Genomic DNA, 23,492 nt, shown 5'->3' with positions numbered 1-23,492 from the left:
ATACCCTTCTGCCCTTGTAATGATGATGGGAGTGTCCTGTTGGATGCTGAGCCTCTATAACATCGCAGTCCATCTTATCCAGACACAGTTGAGGTGCTCTTTCATGGGAATTGAAGCAGAATTGGATCACAACTAACAGGTGAGACACCAGAATAAAACATTTTCTTATTTTTATGAGAGTGATGATAGAAATACAGCTCAGTTGAAGAACTAACTAACTAATTTAACATTGTTCTAATCATAGGCATGTTTGCTCTCATAAGTACAAATTCAAATTAAATAAAAAATACCTTCTTTCTAACAATACAAAGGATTTTATATGGAAACTTTGAGTTCACCGCTTGCAGAAGAAACAAGCTTCGCCAGAACAGAGGAGGAAGATGAGGCTGAAGAAAGTAAAGAGGAGGATAAAGGTAACTGTGACCAATGTAGTCTCTGTGTTTGACTCACTCCACAATACATCTGAAACTATCACTTTTATTTCTTTCTTTCAGATGATGCACAAACAGAGGAATCAGCTGACGGGGAGCAACGACGGCGGCCTGGGGCAGCCTGGGCTCCGTGTTTTTACTGCAGAATGGGCAAAGAGGTGTACAGCTTCGCTGGCCATGAGATCGTCATCGAAGAGGGTCTTGACTCATTTGCAGGCATGATATGGCCTGGGGTGAGTGTGCTGGTGCTGGTACTGAGGTTTTACTTTTTTATAAAACCCGGCCTACTGTGGAGAAGGTTGAGAAGTATATGCCAGCCACGCTTCCCTTTAAAAACAACACTGAGAGTTAAAGAGCTCTGACCGCTTCAGATTTTTGATTTTGCCACTTGATGTTCATTGTAGAGTCAGTGAAGGTTATCCACTCTGCACCATGGCTCTGCAAAATGTTCAGAAATGCTTTGATTGAAAAAGCCATGAGTAGCTCGCCAATTCTCTGCATCCCAGTGCAACACAGGAAGGGAAAAATCTACTTCCTTTTCTACATTAAGTTTGAGGACTATAATGTCATGGTTGGCTATATCGTACTAGCTATTAAACTAGTTATTTATGCTATATTGGACATTTGGGTGGTTGCTACTTTATATGTTTTACTTTGCATCCATCCTTTGGGTTTGCACACCGGCAGTGGGAATTATTGCTGTTTCTCCCAGGCTTTGGCTCTCTGTCACTACCTTGACACTCACCGTGACCAGCTGAATCTCGTGGACAAAGCCGTCCTGGAGATTGGAGCAGGAACCGGTCTTGTGTCTGTGGTAGCGGCACTTCTCGGTACGAGTGAACGTGAACCTGTCTGCATTGACTGACAATGAACACGTGCGATTGCTTTGACGGGTCTGTTTTTTCAGGTGGTTGGGTCACAGCGACAGACCTTCCAGAGGTTCTGAGCAACACTAGAGCCAACCTGTGCAGGAACACCAGGGGTCTCTGCAGACACACACCCCAGGTGGCACCTCTGCCCTGGGGCTATGACCTGGAGAGCACCTACCCTTCATCCGTCTACAGGTATGACTACGTCCTGGCAGCCGACGTGGTTTACCATCACGACTTCCTGGATGAGCTCTTGGTCACCATGAAGCATTTCTGCAAACCAGGAACAACACTGATCTGGGCCAACAAGGTCCGATTTGAGTCTGATCTAGTGTTCACGGAGAACTTTAAGAAAGCCTTCCACACAAGTCTACTGGTCGAAGAAGGAGAGATGAAGATCTTCATGGCAATGAGTAGGGAGGGAGATGGTGAAGTAGACCAGGGGCTGGAAATCCAAGATCTGTTGGGAGAAGAGGATGGAACGACTGTGGAGGAAGAAAGCAACAAAGATGACAGCGAAGACCAACCTTCCTGTGCCTGTAAAGAGGTGAGAGCTGATGTACTGGACAGTTACAATGAGGAGGAGTGGGAAAAAGACAAAGAGTTTGAAAGTGATGAGGAGGAAGAGGAAATTGTGACCTCCAAAGACGATGAAACACATGAGCAAAATGAGAATGTTGCAAGCAATGACAACAGTTCTGGTGAGTTATCTTCACACACAAATAATTTATGTACCAAAGGATGTGCCAGGACTGTTTGCATATTACAGATGTTCAACAGGCTCAAGTGTAGCTTAAAAAAAAAGAAAGTAATTCACAGGGATAACTTATTCCATACAAAGCTGGTCTGGATTTTGAGTTGTTAGGTCTTAGTTGTGTTTAAAATGCTGTTCTTCTCTAATCAGATCGGCGTGTTAGTTTGTCAGCAGACTGTAAAATGAAACAAACAGCCTTATTGAGAATGTCAGGAGTGCTGCAAACTAAGTCTGAGAGATGCAAGAGAAGGCCAAAACATAGTGAAGCCAAAGGTATAACTAGCTGTCCTGAGATAGCACCCAGGGTTGGGTTGCTGGGCCCGTTGGTGTAGAGTATCTCAGATCTCAAGGAAGAGAGGCAGACTGTTTTTTCAATGGCTCTGAGCTTATTTAGTCAAAAACAGTGCCATATTATGCGCATTTATATATTTTAATTGCACATATCAAGATTTTAATTGTTTTTATAGTCTATGCTTAAGCCTTATGTTTTGTTTCACTCTTTCTGAGCTACACCACGTGTCTGTTGGTCCCTGCAGATCAGGAGCGTTCGGACCAGACAGATGTAAGGCAGAAATGGGTTCCAAACATCATTTGCCGCGTTAACAAAGACATCTACCATTACGTAGGGGAGGACATCGTCATTTACGAATCCATAGATTCATTTGGAGCAATGATGTGGCCAGCTGTGAGTGTTTCTGATAACAGTTTGCTACAGTAAAAAAAAATCATATAATCTTCTTTAGCTTAACGTCATATCAACAGTGTTTTCTTCAATTTGCAGGCGTTGGCTTTGTGCTCCTTCCTTGACAACAACAGGGACACAGTGGACCTGCGAGGGAAGAAGGTGCTGGAACTGGGAGCAGGAACAGGACTGGTAGCCATTGTGGCCAGTCTACTGGGTGAGCAGTCACTAGACTCATCATGGTGTTAAACATAAACAGGCCACAACAAACAGGGCAAAAAAATATCTTTAATTGTAATATTGTTTCACAATCTGCCTGTCCAATGAATATAAATTTTTGGTAGTGCGGACGAAGTCTCAAATGGACACCCAGACATCCCTCACAAAGGTGGCATTCTCCAGGTTTTGATTGGAGATCCCAAGGCCAGAAGGGATATATATTCCCTCTGACATGTTCCGGGTCTGCTCTTGACAGATGGGGCAAAACTAAGCGAGGCACTGTGCCCACACCACCTCAGCTGACTCTTTTTGATGTGATGGAGTAGCCTCTCTACTTTGAGCTGCTCGCCATCTTTAAGGGTGAGTTCAGCCACCCTATGAGGGAAGTTCATTTCAGATTGTTGTTTGTAGATTATATTTTTTTCTGTTAGTCATGATTCATCGGGTCTTTTTTGACTGAGCAAAAAAGACCAGAGTTTCTGAAACAAGTCTCCACCACTACACCTTGAAAATGTGCCCATGAACACCAGAAACAGATGAAGGACAAGGGGTAGACCTCACCTCCTGTACTGGAAACAAGACCAACCCTAGGCTGAGAATGCGGACACAGTTTTTGCTTTGGTTGTACAAAGACTGTATAACTCTTAAAGCATCCCCAGTCCTGGGAGACACAGTCAGCAACTTCGTGTTACAGGGTAACCTAAAATGACATTCCTTTCTTTCTGTATCAACAGGAGCTGCAGTCACAGCCACAGACCTTCCAGAGATATTAGGTAACCTTCAAGCCAACTTAATGAGGAACACCAGGGGTCTCTGCAGACACACACCCCAGGTGGCACCTCTGCCCTGGGGCTACGACCTGGAGAGCACCTACCCTTCGTCCGTCTACAGGTATGACTACGTCCTGGCAGCCGACGTGGTTTACCATCACGACTTCCTGGATGAGCTCTTGGTCACCATGAAGCATTTCTGCAAACCAGGAACAACACTGATCTGGGCCAACAAGGTCCGACTTGAGTCCGATCTAGTGTTCACGGAGAACTTTAAGAAAGCCTTCCACACAAGTCTACTGGTCGAAGAAGGAGAGATGAAGATCTTCATGGCAACGAGTAGGGAGGAAGATGAAGGTGACAGGAACAGACTGAGTAGGCCTACCGACTGCAGGCTCAAAGCCTAAGGAGGTTTAAAGGACTTAATGTTGAAACTTTTTGTGTGATTTATTTTTTTTAAATGTTGTCAGATGCCCACTAACTTTGTTAATGGTTGGCAGACATGCAAGATCTGTTTACAAATGTTTTGCTCGAGACTCAGTATGGAAGTCATGTTTACGTTTGTTGGCTTCAGTTACCTGAGAAACGTTTAAATGTCAGCTTAGTATCAAAATATTTATAATAGTGGTCTTGGCAAGCTTCACTTTGGCTGGTCTGACTTTAATCAAGAAAAATTAGGAAAAGTAATGAACCGTTTCTGGAGGCTCACTCTCACAATAGACAACTTTTTTTTAATACTTCTGCTGTTTTGGTTCTGCCAAAGCATGGGATTTGTATATGCCACTGCAACAACTTGTGTCTATGCTTCTTATGCTGGTACAAGATGTTTGTGACGATATGCTGCACTGGGTTTTTTACCAAAATGTCTACTGTGGTCTCATCTGTCCAATGATTGTCCTTGTGGTACAATTAGGTGCCACTTTACAAACTTAACATGACCTGTTGTATTTTCTTCAAGACAGAAGTCGTTCTACTGGAAACGTTTGAGTTCATCCTGATGTGAATTTGCTGGGATGCCTTGATTGATTTCCACTTGTGGATTACAAAATTGATTGGAAAAAGCCTTAAAATCTAGATTGATACACATCAACAGATGCTTCTTTAAAGTCAATGTAATTTCCATGCTGACATTGTGTTAACACACATCTGTATCCTCCAAACATCCACTTTCTGGTCTTATAGGAGGTGGTCAGAATGCTGTCATATAAACAGAATATACTTCCCCTTTTCCTGTCAAATCTCATTAAAGATGCAATGGTCTAGATGCAACAATGAAGCTCATTGTACTGGGGAAACCTATTGTCTATTTGGTGGTTCAATGCCTTTTTGTTTAACAAACTACTTTTGATAGATCAAACTATGTGGACAATGTGAATTCTTCTTTGTCTTTTTGTATTTTTCAGACTCATAATAGAGACAAGTGACATGTGAACCCGTTTTAAATATCTTTATTCAGTGAACTTTCTTGTTTGCGGCTTTTCTCGTGAGCACAAAATAATTTAACAGTGGCTCAGGTCTTTCCCACATGATCCAGAAAGGATATAAAATGATATAGAGAATACAGCTTTAACTCATAACATTCTGTGATGAAATAGCTTTCGATTTATGGCTATAAATATAAACACAACATCCACAGCATCCATAGCAAGCATTCCTGAAGTTCCTATGAACACCGGAGGAGCAACTCCAACAGATATGTTTGGTGTCAGAGGTCGAAGGTGAAGTCTTGTGGTGAAAACTTAAGGCCATTTTTGGAGACTGTAATTGGCAACACATACTGTTGTGCACAGCATATTTTCAAACAGGAAACACAATGAAGAGGGAAATTAATAAAGAGGCCAACTCTCACAAAGGATTCCTGCCAACAGCTCAAAGAGGTCGATGCTGCGAATAATGCAGAAAGTGAAACCGTTTCAAGCTAAACAGAAACATAAGAATCTCCCTGCCGCTGATTCACCATCAGACTCCAGAAGACAAGAGGCCCTAAAGCAGATACTTTACATTCTTAGGCATCAACTTTCCAGCCAGAGTGCTAAAAAAAAAAACAATGAAAGATAAAACCAAAGCCTTTATTTATACTACTAGTTTTAAAAAAAAAGAAATTATTTTTTCCATCTAATAAATATTTTTTTTTTCCTTTAACATATTGATATTGAATCCAGCTTAACAAGACAAGTTTTCTTTGGTTACACAAAGAAAAGGGACAAAAGATAACACTTCTGCTTTTAGGACTATAAAGCAAACAGGATCATTAACATGAAAATTAAAATTAATCACATAGCCCTCATCTGTAACTTCAGGTGAGACATTTCCAGAAGGACCAAACCAGTATTAAGTTTAGACAAATCAAAAATAGCTGTAGATTCTCTGCTTTTAAAATAATTTCTTATAACTTTTAAGGGTCAAAGAGTAAATATTTTATACATTTTAGGCTTTCAACATCTCTTTCGATGTATGAAGGAAAGTGCAACAGTATTTTGAAGCTTTGAAGGCAATTGAATCAAATCCGAAATTCAAAGCGTCAAAACTCCCAAGTCACAATTGTCAAAAATGAGTATTTCTAATGTTATGTATATTATGTGAGACAATTATTCAAAATGAGCTGAAACTACTGGTGTGGTCCTTTTGAACAGCTAGGGTCCCATTAAGAAGAATGCAGTCTCACTTGATAATACAGGTTCACGAATACACGCAAAGTCCCTCACAAACACACACACACCCACCCACCCATCAACTGTTGACATTTCTCCAAAGCATAATTCACAGGGGGAGGGGAAAAAAAAAGTCAAATTGAAAGAAACTAAAATCTGATTCCTCGTCCAAACTAACTTTTCATACACCCTAGAACACATGCATATATGCAAAATACATCGATTAAGATAAATTCTGTTATATCCCTATTGCATCTTTATATTTTCATGGTGCGAGTGTATTTACATTACTTTATGACACTGTGTACATGTGCAGCATTCTGAACGCTGCCGAGAAAGCGCAACACCGAGTGAAAATCTGATTGTGTAACCTGTTCCGAACATCCCACTGCTGCCCAAAAACTGCATCATTCTGAGAGTGAGGTCTGGTAAAAATAAAAAAGGAGGCTAAATGTGGCGCTGAGGAAGAGTCAAGCCTGCACATGGTGCGGGGATGAATCATGCGGTTTGACTCGAAGAAGCTGATGAGTGAAACGACTGCGAGGGTGGACGGATGCTACAAACTCTGCAGCTTCCCCTGAACAAAACTCTGCCACCGTTAGTTTAGCTCCATCTTGAAAGGTAAGGTACGTTGAAGAAAGGCACCGCGACATTTTTTTTTTGTGTTCAAAGACAGACAGGACTGACTTGTCAACCCAGGATGGCTGGAGCCATTTAAGAAAATAAAAAAATAATAAAAAAAACGGGCTTGTGATCAGTCCAATCCCTGCTTTTCATTTGGGATCATCAGGAGAGTTTCTGCGGCAGCGAGTCTGTCTCTCCTCTTACTGAAGTAATTTAACGGATTTTTACAGTTTTCTGATCTGATTTCCGATGCATCCCTAGAGTCCACAATGCCGGTTTTTACAGTATTTACACATGAAGAGAAGTTTTTAATGCAACGAGTTAGGAACGCTGGGGAGGAAGGGATATTTAAGCCTGACAAAGAAATAGCAAAACACAGGACAGATTATAGTTCTCCATATTTTTCTGTTGGTGGGGATTCAAAATTTCTGATTCGACTGGTTTTACAACCCCGTCACCTCAGAATTTGGCATGCATGAAAATATTTACGCTCTGGGTCAGCTCCTAGTTTGACACCTTAAAAAGAAAAAGTCTCAGGAGGCAGCTGGTTGGTCAGATGCATAGACCATATGACCATGAGGGACATGTCATCAAATTCGTCCCGTTACGGACCATTGGAGGTCATGCCGTCCCATGCATGTGCCCGTTTGTGCTTAGAACGGTGAGTAATCTGCGGGGTACATGACGGGGAGCCAGTTCTCACTGAAGGCAGTGCAGTGCGTCCAGCCAAGGTGACGCATGAGCTGCAAAACAAAACCCAGGAGATGATTTTATTAAAAAAATTTTTACACCACCAGAAACCGATAGAAAACATGTTTCTTCATCATGTTGAGCATCGATCATTGATGCTCTCATACCTGGATGCAGTTCTTCATGTTCTCCTTGCTGGGCTTCTCCTCAACCATCTTAGAGCCGAATTTTAGGGCTCGGCCGTACATCTTGTTTGCCAGGGCGTGTTTGTATGAAAACGTCAAAACCTTAAAAAGTGAACAGAAAAAAGAAAAACCATGAACAAAGGATGTTAGGTAAAATGCTTCCTGAACTAGCTTAAAGCTTCAAATTCAGCCAACAAAATAATTTTGGATCAACTTTCAGAATTTGTGGGGTTTTTTTCCCCCAAGTGACAAGTTCATCAAAAAAGGGAAAATCAGTAGGGAGAGGCATGAGTTATTTTTGAATGTACATACATACCCAGCAACATCTTTCTGTTGATAGCTATGTCAACAGAAAGATGACATACCTATCAAAGCACAAATCAGTGACTATGCTAAACTTTCCTAAAATGACACATCACTCTGTCAATAAGATCTAAAATACAAAAATCTCACCTTGATTGCTGTGTTTTTGAAGCACAATAATGCACCAACCTAACATGCTGGTTTTAAGTTTAATCCAATAGTTCATCTTTCTAAATTGATCAAATGAAGATGTATTCAGTCTTGCTGTAAGGCACAGTAGACAGTGGATTGTTAAAAATAAATTTTCAGCATAGAATCCATGACTTCCAGTCCTTTTCCAGGCTCCAGGTAGAAAACACAACAGCACATAACAAACATGGATTAAAGCACCTGGATTACAAGTAGGACTGAATAAATTTTCTTTTATTTTGGTGTTTTCTAGTTTCCTGAAGATTCACATTGTTTTACATGCACTTATTTGATCTCTACATTACATTGTAGTACAACAATTGCTTTTCAACTGGTTGCCATTGCATGCGTTTTGTCCTAACGTCCAAAATTCACACATAAAAAAAAAAGTCAAGAAATGGAATGCATTATTTGCCCCAAACAACACGTTGAATTTATTTAAAAATTCTCACCTTTGAGTCAGTTAGCTCCGCCCACTTCTGCACCTCCCAGAATGTGTCCATCAGGGCATTTGAAGTGTTGTCCACGGGGTCGTCAGAGCTGCTGGCCAACTGCTCCCCGACCTCCTCCTCTTCTACCGCAGCTTGCTCTGTAGCAACGGCCCCGGCGCCGCTCTGCAGCGTGGACGGCAGAAGGAGCTGGTCGGCCAAAGCGCAGCCTTTTCTACATAGGGCGTCCAGAAGAGATGACTTCTGCTTCTCCATGTCACTGAAAAACAAAATGTTTTATAGAGGAGGTGGGTTCACACGCTGCCTCAATCAACCCCGTCTCTGTCAAAAACCTGTGTTAAAGTGATGCTTACGATTTGATGGAGGCGGCGTCCGGCCGAGGGTCCGTCTTCATGGTGAAATACACAGCCAGCGCCGTTTGGTCAATGTGGGACATGACGATCTCTGCTGCTGACACAACCTCTCTGAGGCGCTTCACTCGCTCCTTAACACAAACGAGAGATTCGGTATGAGGATTCTGCACAGTTTTGATGCAACCATTTACCAACCCTGTCTCCTGCCGTCGTTTACCTTCTCCGAGTCCAGCTGATGCAATCTCTGCACATGAAGTGGAAGGTAATCCGAGTAGTTTTCCCTCAGTTCGTCATAGATGGAGCTCGAGTCCAACCTGAGGAGCCGAAAACGACAGATAAATTACAGAGAAATAGAGAAGCTGAGTGGTATGAAACCAGAGAGAGAAACGTAGCTCACTTTGTCATCCACTGAATCTTTAGATCCCTCACAGCTTCTGCAAACTCTTCCTTCAAATCCTTCTCCTTGTCTCCATCCTTGTCCTTCTCCTTCCCACCGTTCTTTGATTTGTTTGGGGCGGGGATTAGATGGTAGATGACTGGAACGATGTCCTGCACCAAGACACAAACAGAACGAAGTATGATTGAATACACATCTTCGACTTCTCAAATACTCTCTCAAATTTCCTACCAATTTCATGTCCTCAGATAGTCTTTGCTCCATAGATCACTGAAGTAAAAATGCTTTTCAATTACCCAGTAGTGAAGGTTTAAAGTAGTACTATCAATACTTTTACAGACCACCAGAAAACCTAGCAACTAGTTTATAAAAACAGCTTTTACACTTGTGTATATTTCCTAAAAGATTAACATGCTTTGACATGACAGATGAGGTTTTACAGAAATAAGTCATTTCCCAAAGTAAGGAGAGCAGCAGGCGCTCTGTGGTTCAGTGCTTCTAACTTGTCCAGTACCTTTTTAAATTTTCCTTGTCGTTTTGCAGAGGCCTGCCCCTGGTGGTCAAAATAACACACAGTAAGGAACAGGTAACACAAACACCAACCAAAAAGGATGTTTTCATTCGTCTTTCATCCTCAACCAGAGACTCAGGGTCTCATTGCTAAAGATATAACTCAAACAGTATAAATATAATACAATTTACTATGAACTTTGCCGTTTCTCCTAATCATGTCTAATAAATCTGTTTGCTATCATTAAGACAAATAAAAGTTACAGAATATTTAAAAGAAATAAATAAAATAGAGCTCGCAGCCCAAAGGCAATAGCATCTCCTTAAAATTAAACATGTAGAAAAAAGGATGAAAGATTTATTTTTGTTGCCGATCAAATATTTTGTGAACAGAAGCCAATACACCATAAGGGTGCTACACAGTGCAACCCATATATATCCCAAATTTGTTTATAAAACCAAATTAAAATACAAAAACCAAAGGAAGGTGAAAAATTTTACATGACAATGTTTGCCAGAGCTGCACAATACATCAATTAAATCAATCATCGCCTTATCACAGCCGCAGAGGACCGATTGGGTGCAACATTTAGTAGGATGTCATATTTTAAGTCTTACTTAAAAGCCAATCATATATTTGGGAAGCTGAGCGTTCTCTACTTGCCCCTGAAGCGCAACATGTGTGTTTTAGGTGGTTGAATTGCTTAAAGTGGGAAGATGAAGAAGAAAGTAAAAGTGAGGAAACTTTGGGTCAATCAAAATCACCATCGCCATGTCCAAGAATAATCTCACAGTTGAACATTTTCCAGATATTGTGCTGCCCCAAAATTCACAACCCAAAGCAAAAGCAAAAGTAAAGTCTTACAGTCTGTACTAAATTGCGTTCCCAACCAGCCAGATGTGACCAACAAGCAGGACAAGATTTGGGGAAAGAAAAAAAATAAAAATATGAAAGAAAGATCCCGATTATCACTAAAAAAAAACAAGACCTCAGCATAATAAAACACAGCTGTTTTAATGCAGACTAATTTTTATTCTATACATTTTCTCCTAAAAAACCTCAAAAGCACTTAAGATTCAAACTGAATGTCTCTGAGAAACATAAACATTCTCTGTGAAATTCACCAACAGGTACTGAGTCTCTACAGTGCAGAGTCACTTGCTCTTTGCTTTTCACGATAAAAAGATTTCTGTCTTCAGATTTAGCCATTTTACAGGCGTCAGTCGCTTTTAAGTCTCGATTGCAAAACAAGTATTGACACCAACTAGTCTCATTGGATTAGTTACAGTTATTACTATTATTATTATTGAACAAATTAACATTTACACCGCCACATAAAATGCAGCTAAATCCAACACAAGCCAACTCTGACAAGGTCCGTTTTCACTGCGGGAGCAGGGGTAATTCTCTGGGGCAGATTAGCTCCCCCAGGACCAATGCAGACTAAAACGGGTTGCAGTCTGCCCTGAAAACGGCCCTGATAGGGAGGAAGGAGTTTTCAGATGGACTTTGAACTGAAGCCGGAGCTTCTCAGTGGGAGGAAACCTCCTCTGCTGGTCATATTTTCTGTTAGCCGCAGTTCAGCTATTTCTTGTGCAAACAAAAACATTTAAACTTAGCCACCCTTGATCAACATTATCATGTTTTATGTAATTTGAATTCAACTACATTAAAGCGACTAGAGCTGCCCAGGATTGTTAATCATCCACAGGTTTTAAATTTGAATGGAGCAATGCTGCTGCTGCTGCAGGGTTACGAACAGGAGACACGCTTAACAATATTTAATTGTTAAAAATCTATAGATTACTACAAACTTCTGAGTTAGAAGTGATTTTAATTCAGTTTTGGAGCGTAAACATTGATATTGTTGGAAATTATTCCTTTAGATGGGCGATTGTAATCTGAACTGGAGCTGCGTTAAGTTCAGTCCAATGTGCTTATACTCCAATGTAGCTACTCATTTTCACAGTTTATAGTGGTAGTCTGTGACCACTATGAAACAATTTCAAATTAATTAATATAGTCAGATTTTTTTTTTTAGAGTCACGTTCTGGACTCTGCTGTTGTAACGGCTGGAGCCACAACCTGCTCAGCATCAGGGGATGAAACCTACATAAAGCGCCTGGCTTTCTGGGAAATGTACTCAGAAAAAGCCATGGTAAATTAAAAGTTCCAGGAAGTCCAGGAGACAAAACTAAAATTTCCAGGAACCCTCAGTCAAAACATGTTTCATTTACTGGGTTTACACTTAGAGCAACTTCCCAAACTCCAAAGATTTACCAAATACATTCCTAGAAATGGGCGATTCCCATTACTGACAAAAAAAATCAAGGGTTCAAAAAGCTAAAACTGGAGGTTGGACCTTTCCTATTATCTCAAGTCCTCACCAGCTGCTGTGCACTGCTGGTCAGCTGACAGAAAGACCGTTGCTACACTTTTGTCTCACTTACATTAAAACAAATCTAGCTGTGTGAAACAGTCAGTGTGGAAACTACAGCACACTCATCACTTCTATTAATGTAAGCCTGCTTTAAGAAATCTTATAACTACAATAATCAGATTATTTTAGAAGTGGTGAGAATAATGAGCCCTCAATGCTACGACATCCTGGTATTTTTATTCCAGGTTATTATATTATGAAACTTGATGACCCACAGAAGACCCAAAGAAACCAACAAAAAGAACTAAGAGTGAGAAGGAAACGGAAACAACAGGTGACAGTGGTGGTCAGTCTGGTTCTACAGGACACTTTCCTCACGCTGGTCCATTCTGAACACTTCTGAAACAAACTACCTTCATCCAGTAGTTTGATTTGCACACACCCATCATTGTCTCACATTTCCATCTATAATAACCATTTGAATAATCTTTAATGTGAGCTACAACAGCATTTAATTTCCTTTTGGGGTCAAAGTATTTTTGAATTTAATTGAAATGGAAACTCAATGTGACTTTTTGGTCCTGAAGAGCACAACTGAACGTTTGAAGCAAAAAGGTTCAAGAATGGAGCCACTCACTGCTTTCTTGCCATACTCGCTCTTGGGCACAATGAGAGAGCCTGACAGGTAGCATCCTGGACTGGTGCCTTTAGGGATCCTGGAGGATGAAGGGAGACAAACAGCAATGGGAATAAAAAAAAGAAAATGTGACAACTGGTCCTACTGATATTAGAAAACTGAGATGCTTTTCTTAGGATGAACAAAAAATAAGCGTCACAGGAATATTGTGTTCATTAAAAAGGAAGATGAAATACGACCCATTCGTCAACAACGAGTAAAGAGATCATCTCCTTCTGTTAGAAATGTGAAAGGAAACTCTCGAGTGCGTGACTCACTTGTCGTCTGGCAGGGTGGTGACATAGAACGGCTGTGTAGCCCCCGGACACAAAGTAACAGAGTTGGCCTTCTTCTTTGCCATGAGGGCAGCGCGGTGTGACTCATACACATCCAGGCTGAGAGTGTTGGAAAGACGATGAGAAACCACAAACGGCAAATCCTTCAGGCGCTCCAGCTCACTGGACTGCTCGTGTCGGACCTGCAGACGGACCATGTAATCCCCCTTTTCTAGCTTCAGGGAATACTGGAGAGAAAAGAAATGTGATTAATCCCGATAACAGTTCTCAGAGATCATGTGTAAATTATTATTTTTTTGGATAAAGATAATTTCTACAGATGTCCAACCTGGTGTGGGTAGGCGTCCCCCGAGCCCAGCAGTCTCTTGTTCTGGTCAAACAGCATCCACAGCTGACTGTCAAACTCAGACTCGTAGAGAAGCTCGCACAGCGTCGGGCAGCTGGGCGTAACCTCTCCACTCTTAGGCTGAGGACAGAGCAACACACGATTATGCATCCATACGGCAGATTAATCGGCTCTGATGGGCAGAAAGTTGGATGATACCTGGTGAAAGCTGTAGGTCAGGATAATTTCATAGAGCTGCCTGTTATTAGGCAGAACGTCCCGAACTCCCAGAGCTTTAATCTTTGAATTTAGAGGCCTGGGACAAACACAAACATGAGAAATAATTTAAAAAACAGCACTTTAATACATGAACAAGCTGTTTGCGTGTGCGTGAGTGTGTGTGTGTTTGAGCGCATGTGAATTCACCGCAGAGGCTGAACCCATGACTTCAGGGTGACAGTGGGGGACACCTCCTCATATCTCATGGGTGATGACACGTCAAAACTCGTCACTCCCTCTGAGGCGTGCTGCACAGAGACAAACCAGAGTCAAAAACAAAAGAGAACAATACCTGTTCCGGTGCATGTGTGTGTAAGAACTGTTCTCACAATGTGCAGAGGAGAAGGAGAAGTGCTGAGGCCGTGGAAGGAGATGCTGTAGTCCACCGTCACGTCGCCCAGGCTCGCCCACCAGCGGGCTATACAGAACTCCACAACCCGACCCGACTGCAGAGGAGGCAGGAACGCACCGAAAATAAAACAGAGGTCTTCTGCTGATTCTGGCGTGTTTGTTAGCTGAGTGTACCGTCCACATACCAGCACTGGGAAAGCCTCTGTCAGAGAACCTCTTTCTAGCAGTGAGGAGAACTTATAGAACTCATTGGCTCTGTAGGCTTTCTGCTTGACCAGGTGGACCGCGTGAAGAACAAACTTCGACGATACGTCTCCGGAATGGGAGGTCAGAGTGATCTCTGTGGAAACCAGAAAAAAAGAAAATCACGAAACAGTGAAAACCCCAGTGTGTTTTTCTGTCCTGCAACCTTTTATATGAATTATGAATGTCAAAATAATTTTTTATAATTTTAATCAGGGCTTGTTTGACTTTAAAATCCTTTAAAACTAAATGCAAAATAAATATCTAGTTGGGTTTTATTATCTGTACTCAAAAAAAAAACCTAAAACAATGCTGAAGTTAGTGTCTGATTCAACACTGTAGTAAAGAGCCATATTACTTTTATTATTTTTTTACTTTATGTACCAAATAACATGTGCTCTATTGAATATATCCATTATAGCAACCATAACTGTGGATTAGCACAAACTTCACCCGAGTTAAAACTTTAATTTAGTTTTTGTCTCCTAGAGTCAGAATTTGTAAAATCTATTCTACCAACATATATCCATGGCTTTTGAACCATAACCACTGTAAAACACTCTGAGGTTAATGTAGCAGTGGTCTGACTTCTCCTGGGATTCTGGATCTGGTTCCTGTAGGAATAGTCACTCCTGCAGCGTCAGGCAACATAATCTACATCAGCAGGCGGGTTGTGGAACCAACAGTGGAAATAGACAAGTCGTGTCCCGTTTAGATAAAATGGATCCCGGAAATTAGTGTCAATCACAGAACGTTCATCGTCACGGAAACATTTTGTGATATATTGCTTGCAACGAAATGGCAACCTTAAAACAACTCAGCTCCACATTGTAACAGAAACTGGAAAGCTTGACTGAAAAACAGGATCAAATTTAACACCGATCTCATGTGAAATTGTAGACTGTTAATATCTACTAGCAACGTCATACTCTACCATCATGAACACTTTCAGTTTGTGTTTAAAGTCCATCTACCTCGTACGCTTCCAGATTTACCACATATATTAACTCCACATCAATTAATCTACAAGACTAGAATATTGGACTTTATTTTGTTTTAAAACTTTGAAGAAAATCCTGGATCACAATCAGCTTTTTTGTTTTGTACTACAAACTATTTTATTTATCTTCAGCAACAGGTCTTGGAAAAGATGAGAAAGTGACCAGCAGCTTGCGCTGGTCAGACACAACTGACCTGCCCAGGAGGCTCCCTGAGGAACAGTGATGAAGTGGCGTCTGATCTGTCCGGGTCTGAAGTGGACGTCTGAGAATCGCACCTCCTGATTACGACTATCGGTCACCCTGTTGGTGCAAAGAGGGAGAAACGAATAAGAGCCAAAACCATTTAAGAAAAACCTAAATGAAGTCCACACATTGTGAAAACGTACTTGGCAGGGATGATAACTGTGATAGGAACTCTGAATAGTGGGCCACAGGTGGGGGCTGCTGTATCATAACCACAAACCTGAAAAACAATTACAAAATTTAAAAAAAAAGACGATACCCATTTTTTTTTAGCTTTATTCATTTCCTTTTGCCTTCTATGCACCTCGGTATAATGGACTCCCTCTCTCAGTCCTACGGGATCGATCCGGACGTTGACGTGCCGACACTGGTTCATCAGCTCCAGGTGGGAAGGGCACTGGACCCACGGGGTGGCACATGTTAGCGCCAGGTGTAGCTGCAAGGAAATTCGCTCGGAGTTTTCTGTTCAACAAAAAGAACAAAATACATTTAAAACAAATAGAAACTATAAATAAAGTGATGTAAAACTAAATCCAACCAGTCAGTTGTGCTACCTGTGTTCTCTGGGAAGATGGGTTCAATTCCGACCCCGTGATCAGAAGGTGCGAGAACTTGGGCCGGTTCCCTGAGGTAGATGCCTCTCTGTGAGCCCACGCTGACCGAGAAGCCCAGGCGGCTTGTGGGTAATGAGGCGTGCTGAGTGAGGTAGTCTAAAGCCTTGTCCACCTGAGAGAAACAAAGCAATTACTTCACTACAAAAAAAATGTTTAAAAAAGATGCAAAAGATGTAAAAAAATAAAATAAATAAAAATAACATAAAAAATAAAAAGCTACCTGGATTATTCCATGACCCTGTGCAAACACTTCAATGTCATCGACCTTCTGAGCGGTGTTCTCCAGCGCTCTCCTCACAGCAGGAACAGAGGGAGGGATCCCGCTCTGCTTCAGGCCTTTTTCATAAAAAAAAAAAAAAATAATAATAATGTAATTCACACAGAACCTTCAGTTTTGAAATCACTCACTTCTAACAATGTTACACATCAACTACAAGCCGTGCAATCCAGAACACACCTGACAGAACAAGCGCGATGCCTCCGCAGGCGTTTGGCGAGGACATCGACGTGCCGTTCATCAGCTGGGTGCCACGGAGCGTCCAGTTGGGCACGGATGCGATGGCCCCGCCTGGAGCGCTGATGCTGACCCCGAGGGCTCCGTCGGTACTGGGACCCCTGGATGACCATGTGTACTGGTTGGGTGGCAGCTTCTCTCTCAGGGAATACTCGGCCACCATCATGTCTGGAGTCACGTAAGCGCCAACTCCTACGGGGACGACGGCAGCAATTAGAGGAGAAGCAACGAAAATTCAAAGACTTCTTTTGGTGCATTTAGAGAACGTACCGATGACGCTGCTGGTGGTTCCTCCTGGGCAGCCGACCGTAGAAAGGCAGGGGCCGTTATTTCCTGCGCTCGACACAAAGATCACGTTGTGCTTCTGCACAGCCTCTGTGATGACTTCACAAATCCTCCTGAAAGGCAAGTGGCCCAGGACACTTAGCAACAGCTAAAACAAAAACACAAGCCAGGAAAATTAGAGACCCTCTCTGCTATTCTTACCCCGAATTAGGCCAGTGGGTGGCTTCCCCGTAGCTATAGTTAACCAGGTCACACTTGTAGTTGATTACTTCAATCATCTTTCAGACACAAAGAGACAGAACAGAAATAAACTAGTGCAAAAAAAAGTCACAATATTAGGGAAACATATGACCAGTATTTAGTCATTATAAAGAAACTGGTAGTAATTAAATAAGATTTTCCTTATGAAGCTAAATCATTAAGGACAATAAGAGCCCATCAAACACACCACATACATTGTGAATTCATGAAATCTTGGAATTAAAAAAAAATTTAATAATTTTTTTTCTGTCTCGATTCTGATGCATCATGCAGCTTTAATGCTGAGGTTGCTAAGGTATCGTTTTGAAGGAATACCGCTCGGATGAGTCCGGTGCCAGTTTCCATGGTGCTGAGTCGAGTGTCTCCGATCTTCAGAGCCAGAATTTGGGCACCGGGAGCCACGCCGTTTCTTTCTGGTTCCTCTGGGAAGTAACCCGCCGCGATGCTCGCCACATGGGTCCCATGAGCCCCTTTAAGAGCACACAGAGTCAGATTGGAGAAGGAAATTTGGAGTCAACATCATGCTCAATGAACTGCTTACATCTAGAGCCAAACCGAGAAATTTGCTAATTTTTGTCTTCATGCACCCTGACCATCCAGATAGAAACTCAGAATTCATATCATGTCTCAATCACTAAATGCACTAAATGCATTAGTGAGTCACTTAAAAATTATGTCAGGCTAATCACAAAAGTTAGTCGGAGCTTTTAAAAAGTAAATTGAGTTATTTATTGTGGTGTGTCAGCTGATAACAGAATTATGAAATATTGGTCGACTTCATCAGATGCTGGCAATTCTTTCATTTCACAATTTTGCACTTTTGCTAGGAATAACTGTGATAAAATTATTAAGCATTTAAACTGACAAAAATACAAAGACTTCTGATATTCTGCTTTGGGGTAACTCACCTCCACTGGTAACAATGCAGAGTGTGTTTCCTTCATCGTATACGTTAACAGAATAGTTAAGCATCTCAGCATTTCCTAAAGTGGCATATTCTTGTTTCTCCCTGTATGAGCCCAGGACGGTGCACTGGGACAGTTCTCCGCACTCCGATGTGTCCACCACCGCCCTGAAGACAACAAAACAGTCTCATACAATGGAAACGATAAACATGCTATTTGTGCACGCCAGTAAATAATGAGGAGGGAAAGTAAACAAGACCCGACTTACCTCCATGTGACGCCATCGTGCCAAAGCACGCAGTCATACACTGGGCCGGGATCACTGTACTTCTTCTCTAGAGATGCCAGCAGCTCTGACTGACACTGCAGGTCTTCCTTCTGCAGCTTTTCCATCTGAGGAGAGAAGATGAAGGATGTGTCGAGGCAGACGGAGGCAGACGTGAGAATCATCACGCCAAGCAGAGGCACATAGGACCTTTAGGTTTATAGTTTGTGTTGTGGATCTGACCTGAGAGGGCGTGGGATGAGCGAGGTCAAACTCCTCTGTTTTGCGACAGACCTCAGCAAGGGCTGCTCTGTGTGCCGGGTCCCACATCTTTTCTTTTCGCTCTTTCTAAAAAGGGAGAAATGTGCAAAAATATCAGATTCAGTAAGAAGCTTACTAAACCAAAATCCCTGCTGGTAATATTTTGTAAAATGTAGAAATCTAAATTAAAATCAGAACTTCCCCCTGCCCCATGGACAGCCTTTTCTGACCAGCTAAAATAACACCAATGTTCGTGCCTGTGCCTCGGCTCCCGGCGCGTTTGATGTTGTGCTTTCTGCACATCAAAAGTAATGAAATATCTAATCTGACAGAACTGGAGCAGCAATCATCGTCACATCTCCCTACCTGTATCCTTTCCTTAAGAGCCTTGGGGAAGAACTCGTAGCCATTTTTAACTCCGATGCGAAACTTCCCTGATGGGTTGACCCAGGCGGGAGGGATCTGAGAAATATAAAAAGAAGCAGCGAGAGACGAGATCACCAAAAAGTGAACTTGGATGTAGGACACTGTGCAAGACGGAAAAATTTCACAGATGAAAGTGGCTATAAATTCAAATAATAAAAACGTGAACATTGTAATGGTGTTTCCCCAACCTTGAGCGTTCTTCCAGAGAGGCCAGTGATTGTCCCATCTTTAGGCTCCACTGCTGTGGTCATGTTCACGTCACCACTGCCTGTTGTATCAATGATGTCCACGATCTTTGGTTTCCCCTCAGTGGTGACCTAAAGAAGTAGTTCAAAACACAGAGAAATGGATCAAGACGTTTTGACGAGTCCTTGTTCATTAACAAACTAACATAGTCGGAACATGCCAAAATATCCACAAACTGTTCTGAATAACTCAGAAGCTTCCAAGGTTTTACAGAAGTTTTGGTTAAATATAATAATAGAAGAAGGAGTAACGTGATCTAAGCAACAACAAAAAAAACAGCATTAAAATAAACTATTTGCTTATTGCCTGAGTTAACCATTCAAAGGCCAGTTATAACTATGGGTTTTATTGCTGCTTGATCATATTTACAGTGACTACAATTTCCATCCATACAAATGTTAGTTCAGTGTTTTAATTTGCAGGCTTCATTGTAAATAAAAACCTGCATGAGAAAAAAGGGTACATCATTAAGATGTGTTCCTATTTCTTCTAAAATTGAGGGGGAAAAAGTGTCAAATACAGCTTATCTCAACTGAGCTGAGAGTTTACTGCTCAAATATAGAAAGCACATCATTTATGTTTAAGAAAAAAACTATTTTCATGGGTTTTTAAAGGATCCTGCAATGTATTTGACCAATCATACTTTAAAATTTGAAATAATTAAGACATCGCTGTGGTGCAGCTGTGATACTTGAGATAAACAATGGTGCTTTGGCGTCTTGAACACATTAAACCAGATCCACCGAGTAAACGATACTCAAACCTGTATAATTTTGTAGTCATTTCATATTTTCTAAACAGTTTATGGTCCGTTCCTTAGCTTCAAGGTAACCTTCAGGTCTAACATCAAGACTGCAATGATTAGGTGTTATCTGGTCTAAAGTGGTTTAAATGGGACATTTAGTTTCACATAAAACATCATAATCCTAACATGAAAGTACCGAAGTGGCCAATTTACTTGTTTTGTTCCAATTTTAAAGAACTTGTAATCAGTGCAGACAGGTTTGATTTTTTCAAAGTGTATTTAGTAGCTTCCCATTTTAGGTCGTCTGATGCAAGCACATATACCAATACCTCCTGTTCAGTGTTGTCACAACCAAGTTTGGCAGATCCCAAATTGTACATTTATTCTTACTTTGCATACAATAATGCAAGTCAGCTTTGAAAAGTCCGAGTACTTCGTACTTTGAGCCAGAGCTGATTTAAGGTGCTCCAGGAAACAAATAAAAGCTGCAAGTGGTTTTGAAAGCTACGATTCGGACACCAACTTCAACTTCGTAAGCACAAACGTTGCTAGCTACCCGGTTAGCATTTATGCTTAATTAATAAATGTAAAGATAGTTTAAAGCCCGCTTGTGTAGCTCTGAAACAAAATTTCTAAGCGCACGAAAACAATTGCCATAACAGACTTTAAATGTGCTTGGCTGTCATAAAAGATATTTACTAATTGTTATAATAATGCTATTTGGGAACGCTGGCCTTTAGCATTGCTAGCTTCGACCATCTCGGTCTTCGCTAGCACGAGGCAGCCGGGCAAATTCACCTGCATGCCGGGGGCCCCGGGGTCCACGCCGGTGTCGAGGATAGCGATGAGCACCCCTCGCCCGTCATAGTCGGGGAACCTGGTGAGGTAAGAAGCAGCGCCGGTTTCTTTCTTGGGGAGAAGCCCGTGGAAAGGGAACGGTTCGTCGGTAGAATGAGCAGCCATGATCCAAATAAAAAAAGGAGCGACAATGAAAACAAAGCAGCGAAATGGGGAAGAGACAAGAGAGCAACACGGCGGGTGAGACAAGGCGCGCTGATTAAAGGCGCAGTGCTTGCTGTTTTCTGCACACACCAGGGAACACCACCAGAACTTGAAGGTTTTTTTTAATGTCATGCTGGAGCCAATCATAACTAACCTCATGTTATTTTTGAGCATATTTGTTTAATATGTTTGATATTATCTGTTACATATAGAGAATAGTGTGAATGCGTGGATATTTTGTAACACACAGACTTAGTTTGATCAAAAGGGAGAAGATCATTATTATAACTCCCACAAGGGCACGTGATTATTAGCTTTCAACAACAAAGCTGCCTGAAAAGAGAAAAGCGATGTCTAATTTCTGGGGATCAGAAACTTCACATAATCAAAACTAATTTCTTCATTCTGCCTTTCTCGTTTACATGTGGAAGCACACACAGGGGATTTGACTAAAATATGGGATTAAAGTCTTAGTGGACATTTTTGGTTGCAGGGACTTTTTCAGGGTGGGTTTTTTTTAACTCTATGTTTCTGCTGCATCTAATATTTTAGAAAAGATTGCATATGGGCTAATGTAAATGTGGAAATTGCGCACAGTGTAGAAGCTGTTAAATAATCACAAATTATGCCTCTAGAACTGGTTGTAGTCAAGTTTGGATGTTTTTCCTCTTTTTTTAGATTCAGAACCCTAGTCTTGGTTTATTACGACTGCTATGAAAAAAAATTATGACTTGCAATATTTTTTTGTTAGATGTTTCTGTAAACCATTAAGATTGCTGTTAAGTCAAAGCAAAATAGACTGGAGAATATTCCAGTAGTTTGGGCATATGTTTTTGTAAGCCGAAGCAACCCAACGATATGTGATGAAAGGAAATGTTCATTTTTGACCAGAAATTCTAAAAAGACATGCTTAGTGATAAAACACAGTTTTTCATATGTCAATCTAAATAGCAAAACCTATATAAAAATACACAATTTGAGTATAGCTGAACATAGCATACTGTTATTCCCAATAAGAATTAAGTGAAAACATCATTTTAGAAATATTTTTCAAGCTACATCAAAGTTAATCATATCTGAACATTTTAATCCTTAAGCTTGGTGAAGCCAAAACCACATAATTAAAAAGTAAAAATGTCCTGACCTCAGCTACAATGCATAACTGGAGATACATGATAATGTGTAATCATTGTTTTTTCTTTAAAAGTCAAACAGTATTAATGATTACCTTCCATGTAAGGTAAGAGTTCCTACCAAAAAGGTTCTTCATATTAAAATGCCTTCATTCCACACGTCTATTAAAACTTTTCAATAGACATTTTTAGGTTTCACAAACTATTTTGCATAAAACCACTTGACACAATTAAAATTCAAAATAATACAACAAAGAATTTAAAAAGAGGAATGAATTGTGGGTCATGAGTATTTGTCTAAAACATTGAAAACTTCCAGACGAGACATATCTAATCCTACTGTGTTCTCACATTAGGTGGTGCTGTAACTCTGCCATACAAGTTTTGTGGCTGAACGCTTTGCTTGTTGCAGTTTGAGGTCAGACATTCACAAATCTAAGTAAATCATCTTCTTGCTATGGTTCATATATATCTGTTTGTTTATTTCATAACTAGTAACAGTTTCATCCATCAAAAAGCTAATCTAATCATGGAAACATCCCCACTTAGCAGGTGCCTTCGCTGGTCACAAATGAAAACTGTTGTATTGTTACACTACAGAACGGTGATGCTGCTTGTGTGCTTTCTATGTTATCAAACCGTTTACACTAAGGATGACAGCAAACAAAGTCAGAGATGCAATTTAAATGTCAAATGTTTTTATTCTTGATGCAGCTCATCCATTATGGGCTGGTGCTATGTTTTCCCATTCCTTCTCGGGATAATCAGGAGGTGTTGTGTCAGGAAGGCCACAGCAGGTTAAAGACACCCTCCAAGTCTGTGTGTATGCAGATGTGGAGTGGGGGATTCTGCTGTGGCAACCCCATGCAGAGGGGATGCTCGAAAGGACGAGTTGGAAACAACATCATTGCAGACATCAAATGTGATCAACATGGAAACTTTGTGTTTGTTTGTGCTTGGTTGC

At 41.1% G+C, this 23,492-nt stretch overlaps 2 protein-coding genes across 4 annotated transcripts; one reads left to right on the top strand and one right to left on the bottom strand.

The window, feature by feature from the left end:
* The first annotated feature begins 9 nt into the window (after positions 1 to 9).
* Positions 10 to 5,185, top strand: mettl21ca (methyltransferase 21C, AARS1 lysine a). 2 transcript variants are annotated; one of them, XM_008404378.2, is made up of 8 exons: positions 10 to 139; positions 312 to 413; positions 495 to 664; positions 1,144 to 1,261; positions 1,339 to 2,001; positions 2,591 to 2,739; positions 2,836 to 2,953; positions 3,690 to 5,185. In XM_008404378.2, exons 2-8 carry the CDS (start codon positions 320 to 322, stop codon positions 4,130 to 4,132), a joined length of 1,755 nt encoding a protein of 584 aa, XP_008402600.2. In that variant the 5' UTR covers positions 10 to 139; positions 312 to 319; the 3' UTR covers positions 4,133 to 5,185. The 2 variants fall into 2 exon arrangements, with proteins under 2 accessions (XP_008402600.2, XP_017159617.2); XM_017304128.2 differs by lacking the exons at positions 10 to 139; positions 312 to 413; positions 1,144 to 1,261 and having other exon boundaries at positions 546 to 664.
* Positions 5,158 to 21,530, bottom strand: tpp2 (tripeptidyl peptidase 2). Of its 2 annotated transcripts, XM_008404375.3 has the most exons (29): positions 21,192 to 21,530; positions 19,591 to 19,719; positions 19,343 to 19,438; positions 18,959 to 19,063; positions 18,719 to 18,843; positions 18,454 to 18,617; positions 17,861 to 18,015; positions 17,486 to 17,562; positions 17,270 to 17,397; positions 16,943 to 17,191; positions 16,706 to 16,821; positions 16,426 to 16,597; positions 16,176 to 16,333; positions 16,015 to 16,091; positions 15,822 to 15,928; positions 14,570 to 14,724; positions 14,363 to 14,479; positions 14,181 to 14,281; positions 13,974 to 14,070; positions 13,758 to 13,895; positions 13,412 to 13,656; positions 13,095 to 13,173; positions 10,081 to 10,119; positions 9,567 to 9,718; positions 9,387 to 9,483; positions 9,170 to 9,300; positions 8,820 to 9,075; positions 7,858 to 7,977; positions 5,158 to 7,743 (listed from the first exon to the last, which is right to left on the bottom strand). In XM_008404375.3, exons 1-29 carry the CDS (start codon positions 21,525 to 21,527, stop codon positions 7,654 to 7,656), a joined length of 4,011 nt encoding a protein of 1,336 aa, XP_008402597.2. In that variant the 5' UTR covers positions 21,528 to 21,530; the 3' UTR covers positions 5,158 to 7,653. The 2 variants fall into 2 exon arrangements, with proteins under 2 accessions (XP_008402597.2, XP_008402598.2); XM_008404376.3 differs by lacking the exon at positions 10,081 to 10,119 and having other exon boundaries at positions 21,192 to 21,528.
* Between the last annotated feature and the right edge of the window lie 1,962 nt (positions 21,531 to 23,492).

The sequence above is a fragment of the Poecilia reticulata genome, chromosome 3, assembly GCF_904066995.2.
Source record: "Poecilia reticulata chromosome 3, P_reticulata-male-v2, whole genome shotgun sequence".
Classification (NCBI taxonomy): Eukaryota; Metazoa; Chordata; class Actinopteri; order Cyprinodontiformes; family Poeciliidae; genus Poecilia; species Poecilia reticulata.
Note: the sequence above shows the minus strand (reverse complement) of the source record. Positions and strands in the feature narration are given on the sequence as shown.

What these genes read in the sequence shown, in the direction of transcription:
- mettl21ca (XM_008404378.2), top strand. Translation starts at nt 320, where the DNA reads ATGGAAACTTTGAGTTCACCGCTTGCAGAAGAAACAAGCTTCGCCAGA. An exon ending in AAGTAAAGAGGAGGATAAAG is followed by an intron (nt 414 to 494) that starts GTAACTGTGACC and finishes TCTTTCTTTCAG; the next exon opens with ATGATGCACAAACAGAGGAA. An exon ending in GAGCAATGATGTGGCCAGCT is followed by an intron (nt 2,740 to 2,835) that starts GTGAGTGTTTCT and finishes TTCAATTTGCAG; the next exon opens with GCGTTGGCTTTGTGCTCCTT.
- tpp2 (XM_008404375.3), bottom strand. Translation starts at nt 21,527, where the DNA reads ATGACATTAAAAAAAACCTTCAAGTTCTGGTGGTGTTCCCTGGTGTGT. An exon ending in ACAGTTATCATCCCTGCCAA is followed by an intron (nt 15,929 to 16,014) that starts GTACGTTTTCAC and finishes TTGCACCAACAG; the next exon opens with GGTGACCGATAGTCGTAATC. An exon ending in CTCCTTCTCCTCTGCACATT is followed by an intron (nt 14,282 to 14,362) that starts GTGAGAACAGTT and finishes GTCTCTGTGCAG; the next exon opens with CACGCCTCAGAGGGAGTGAC.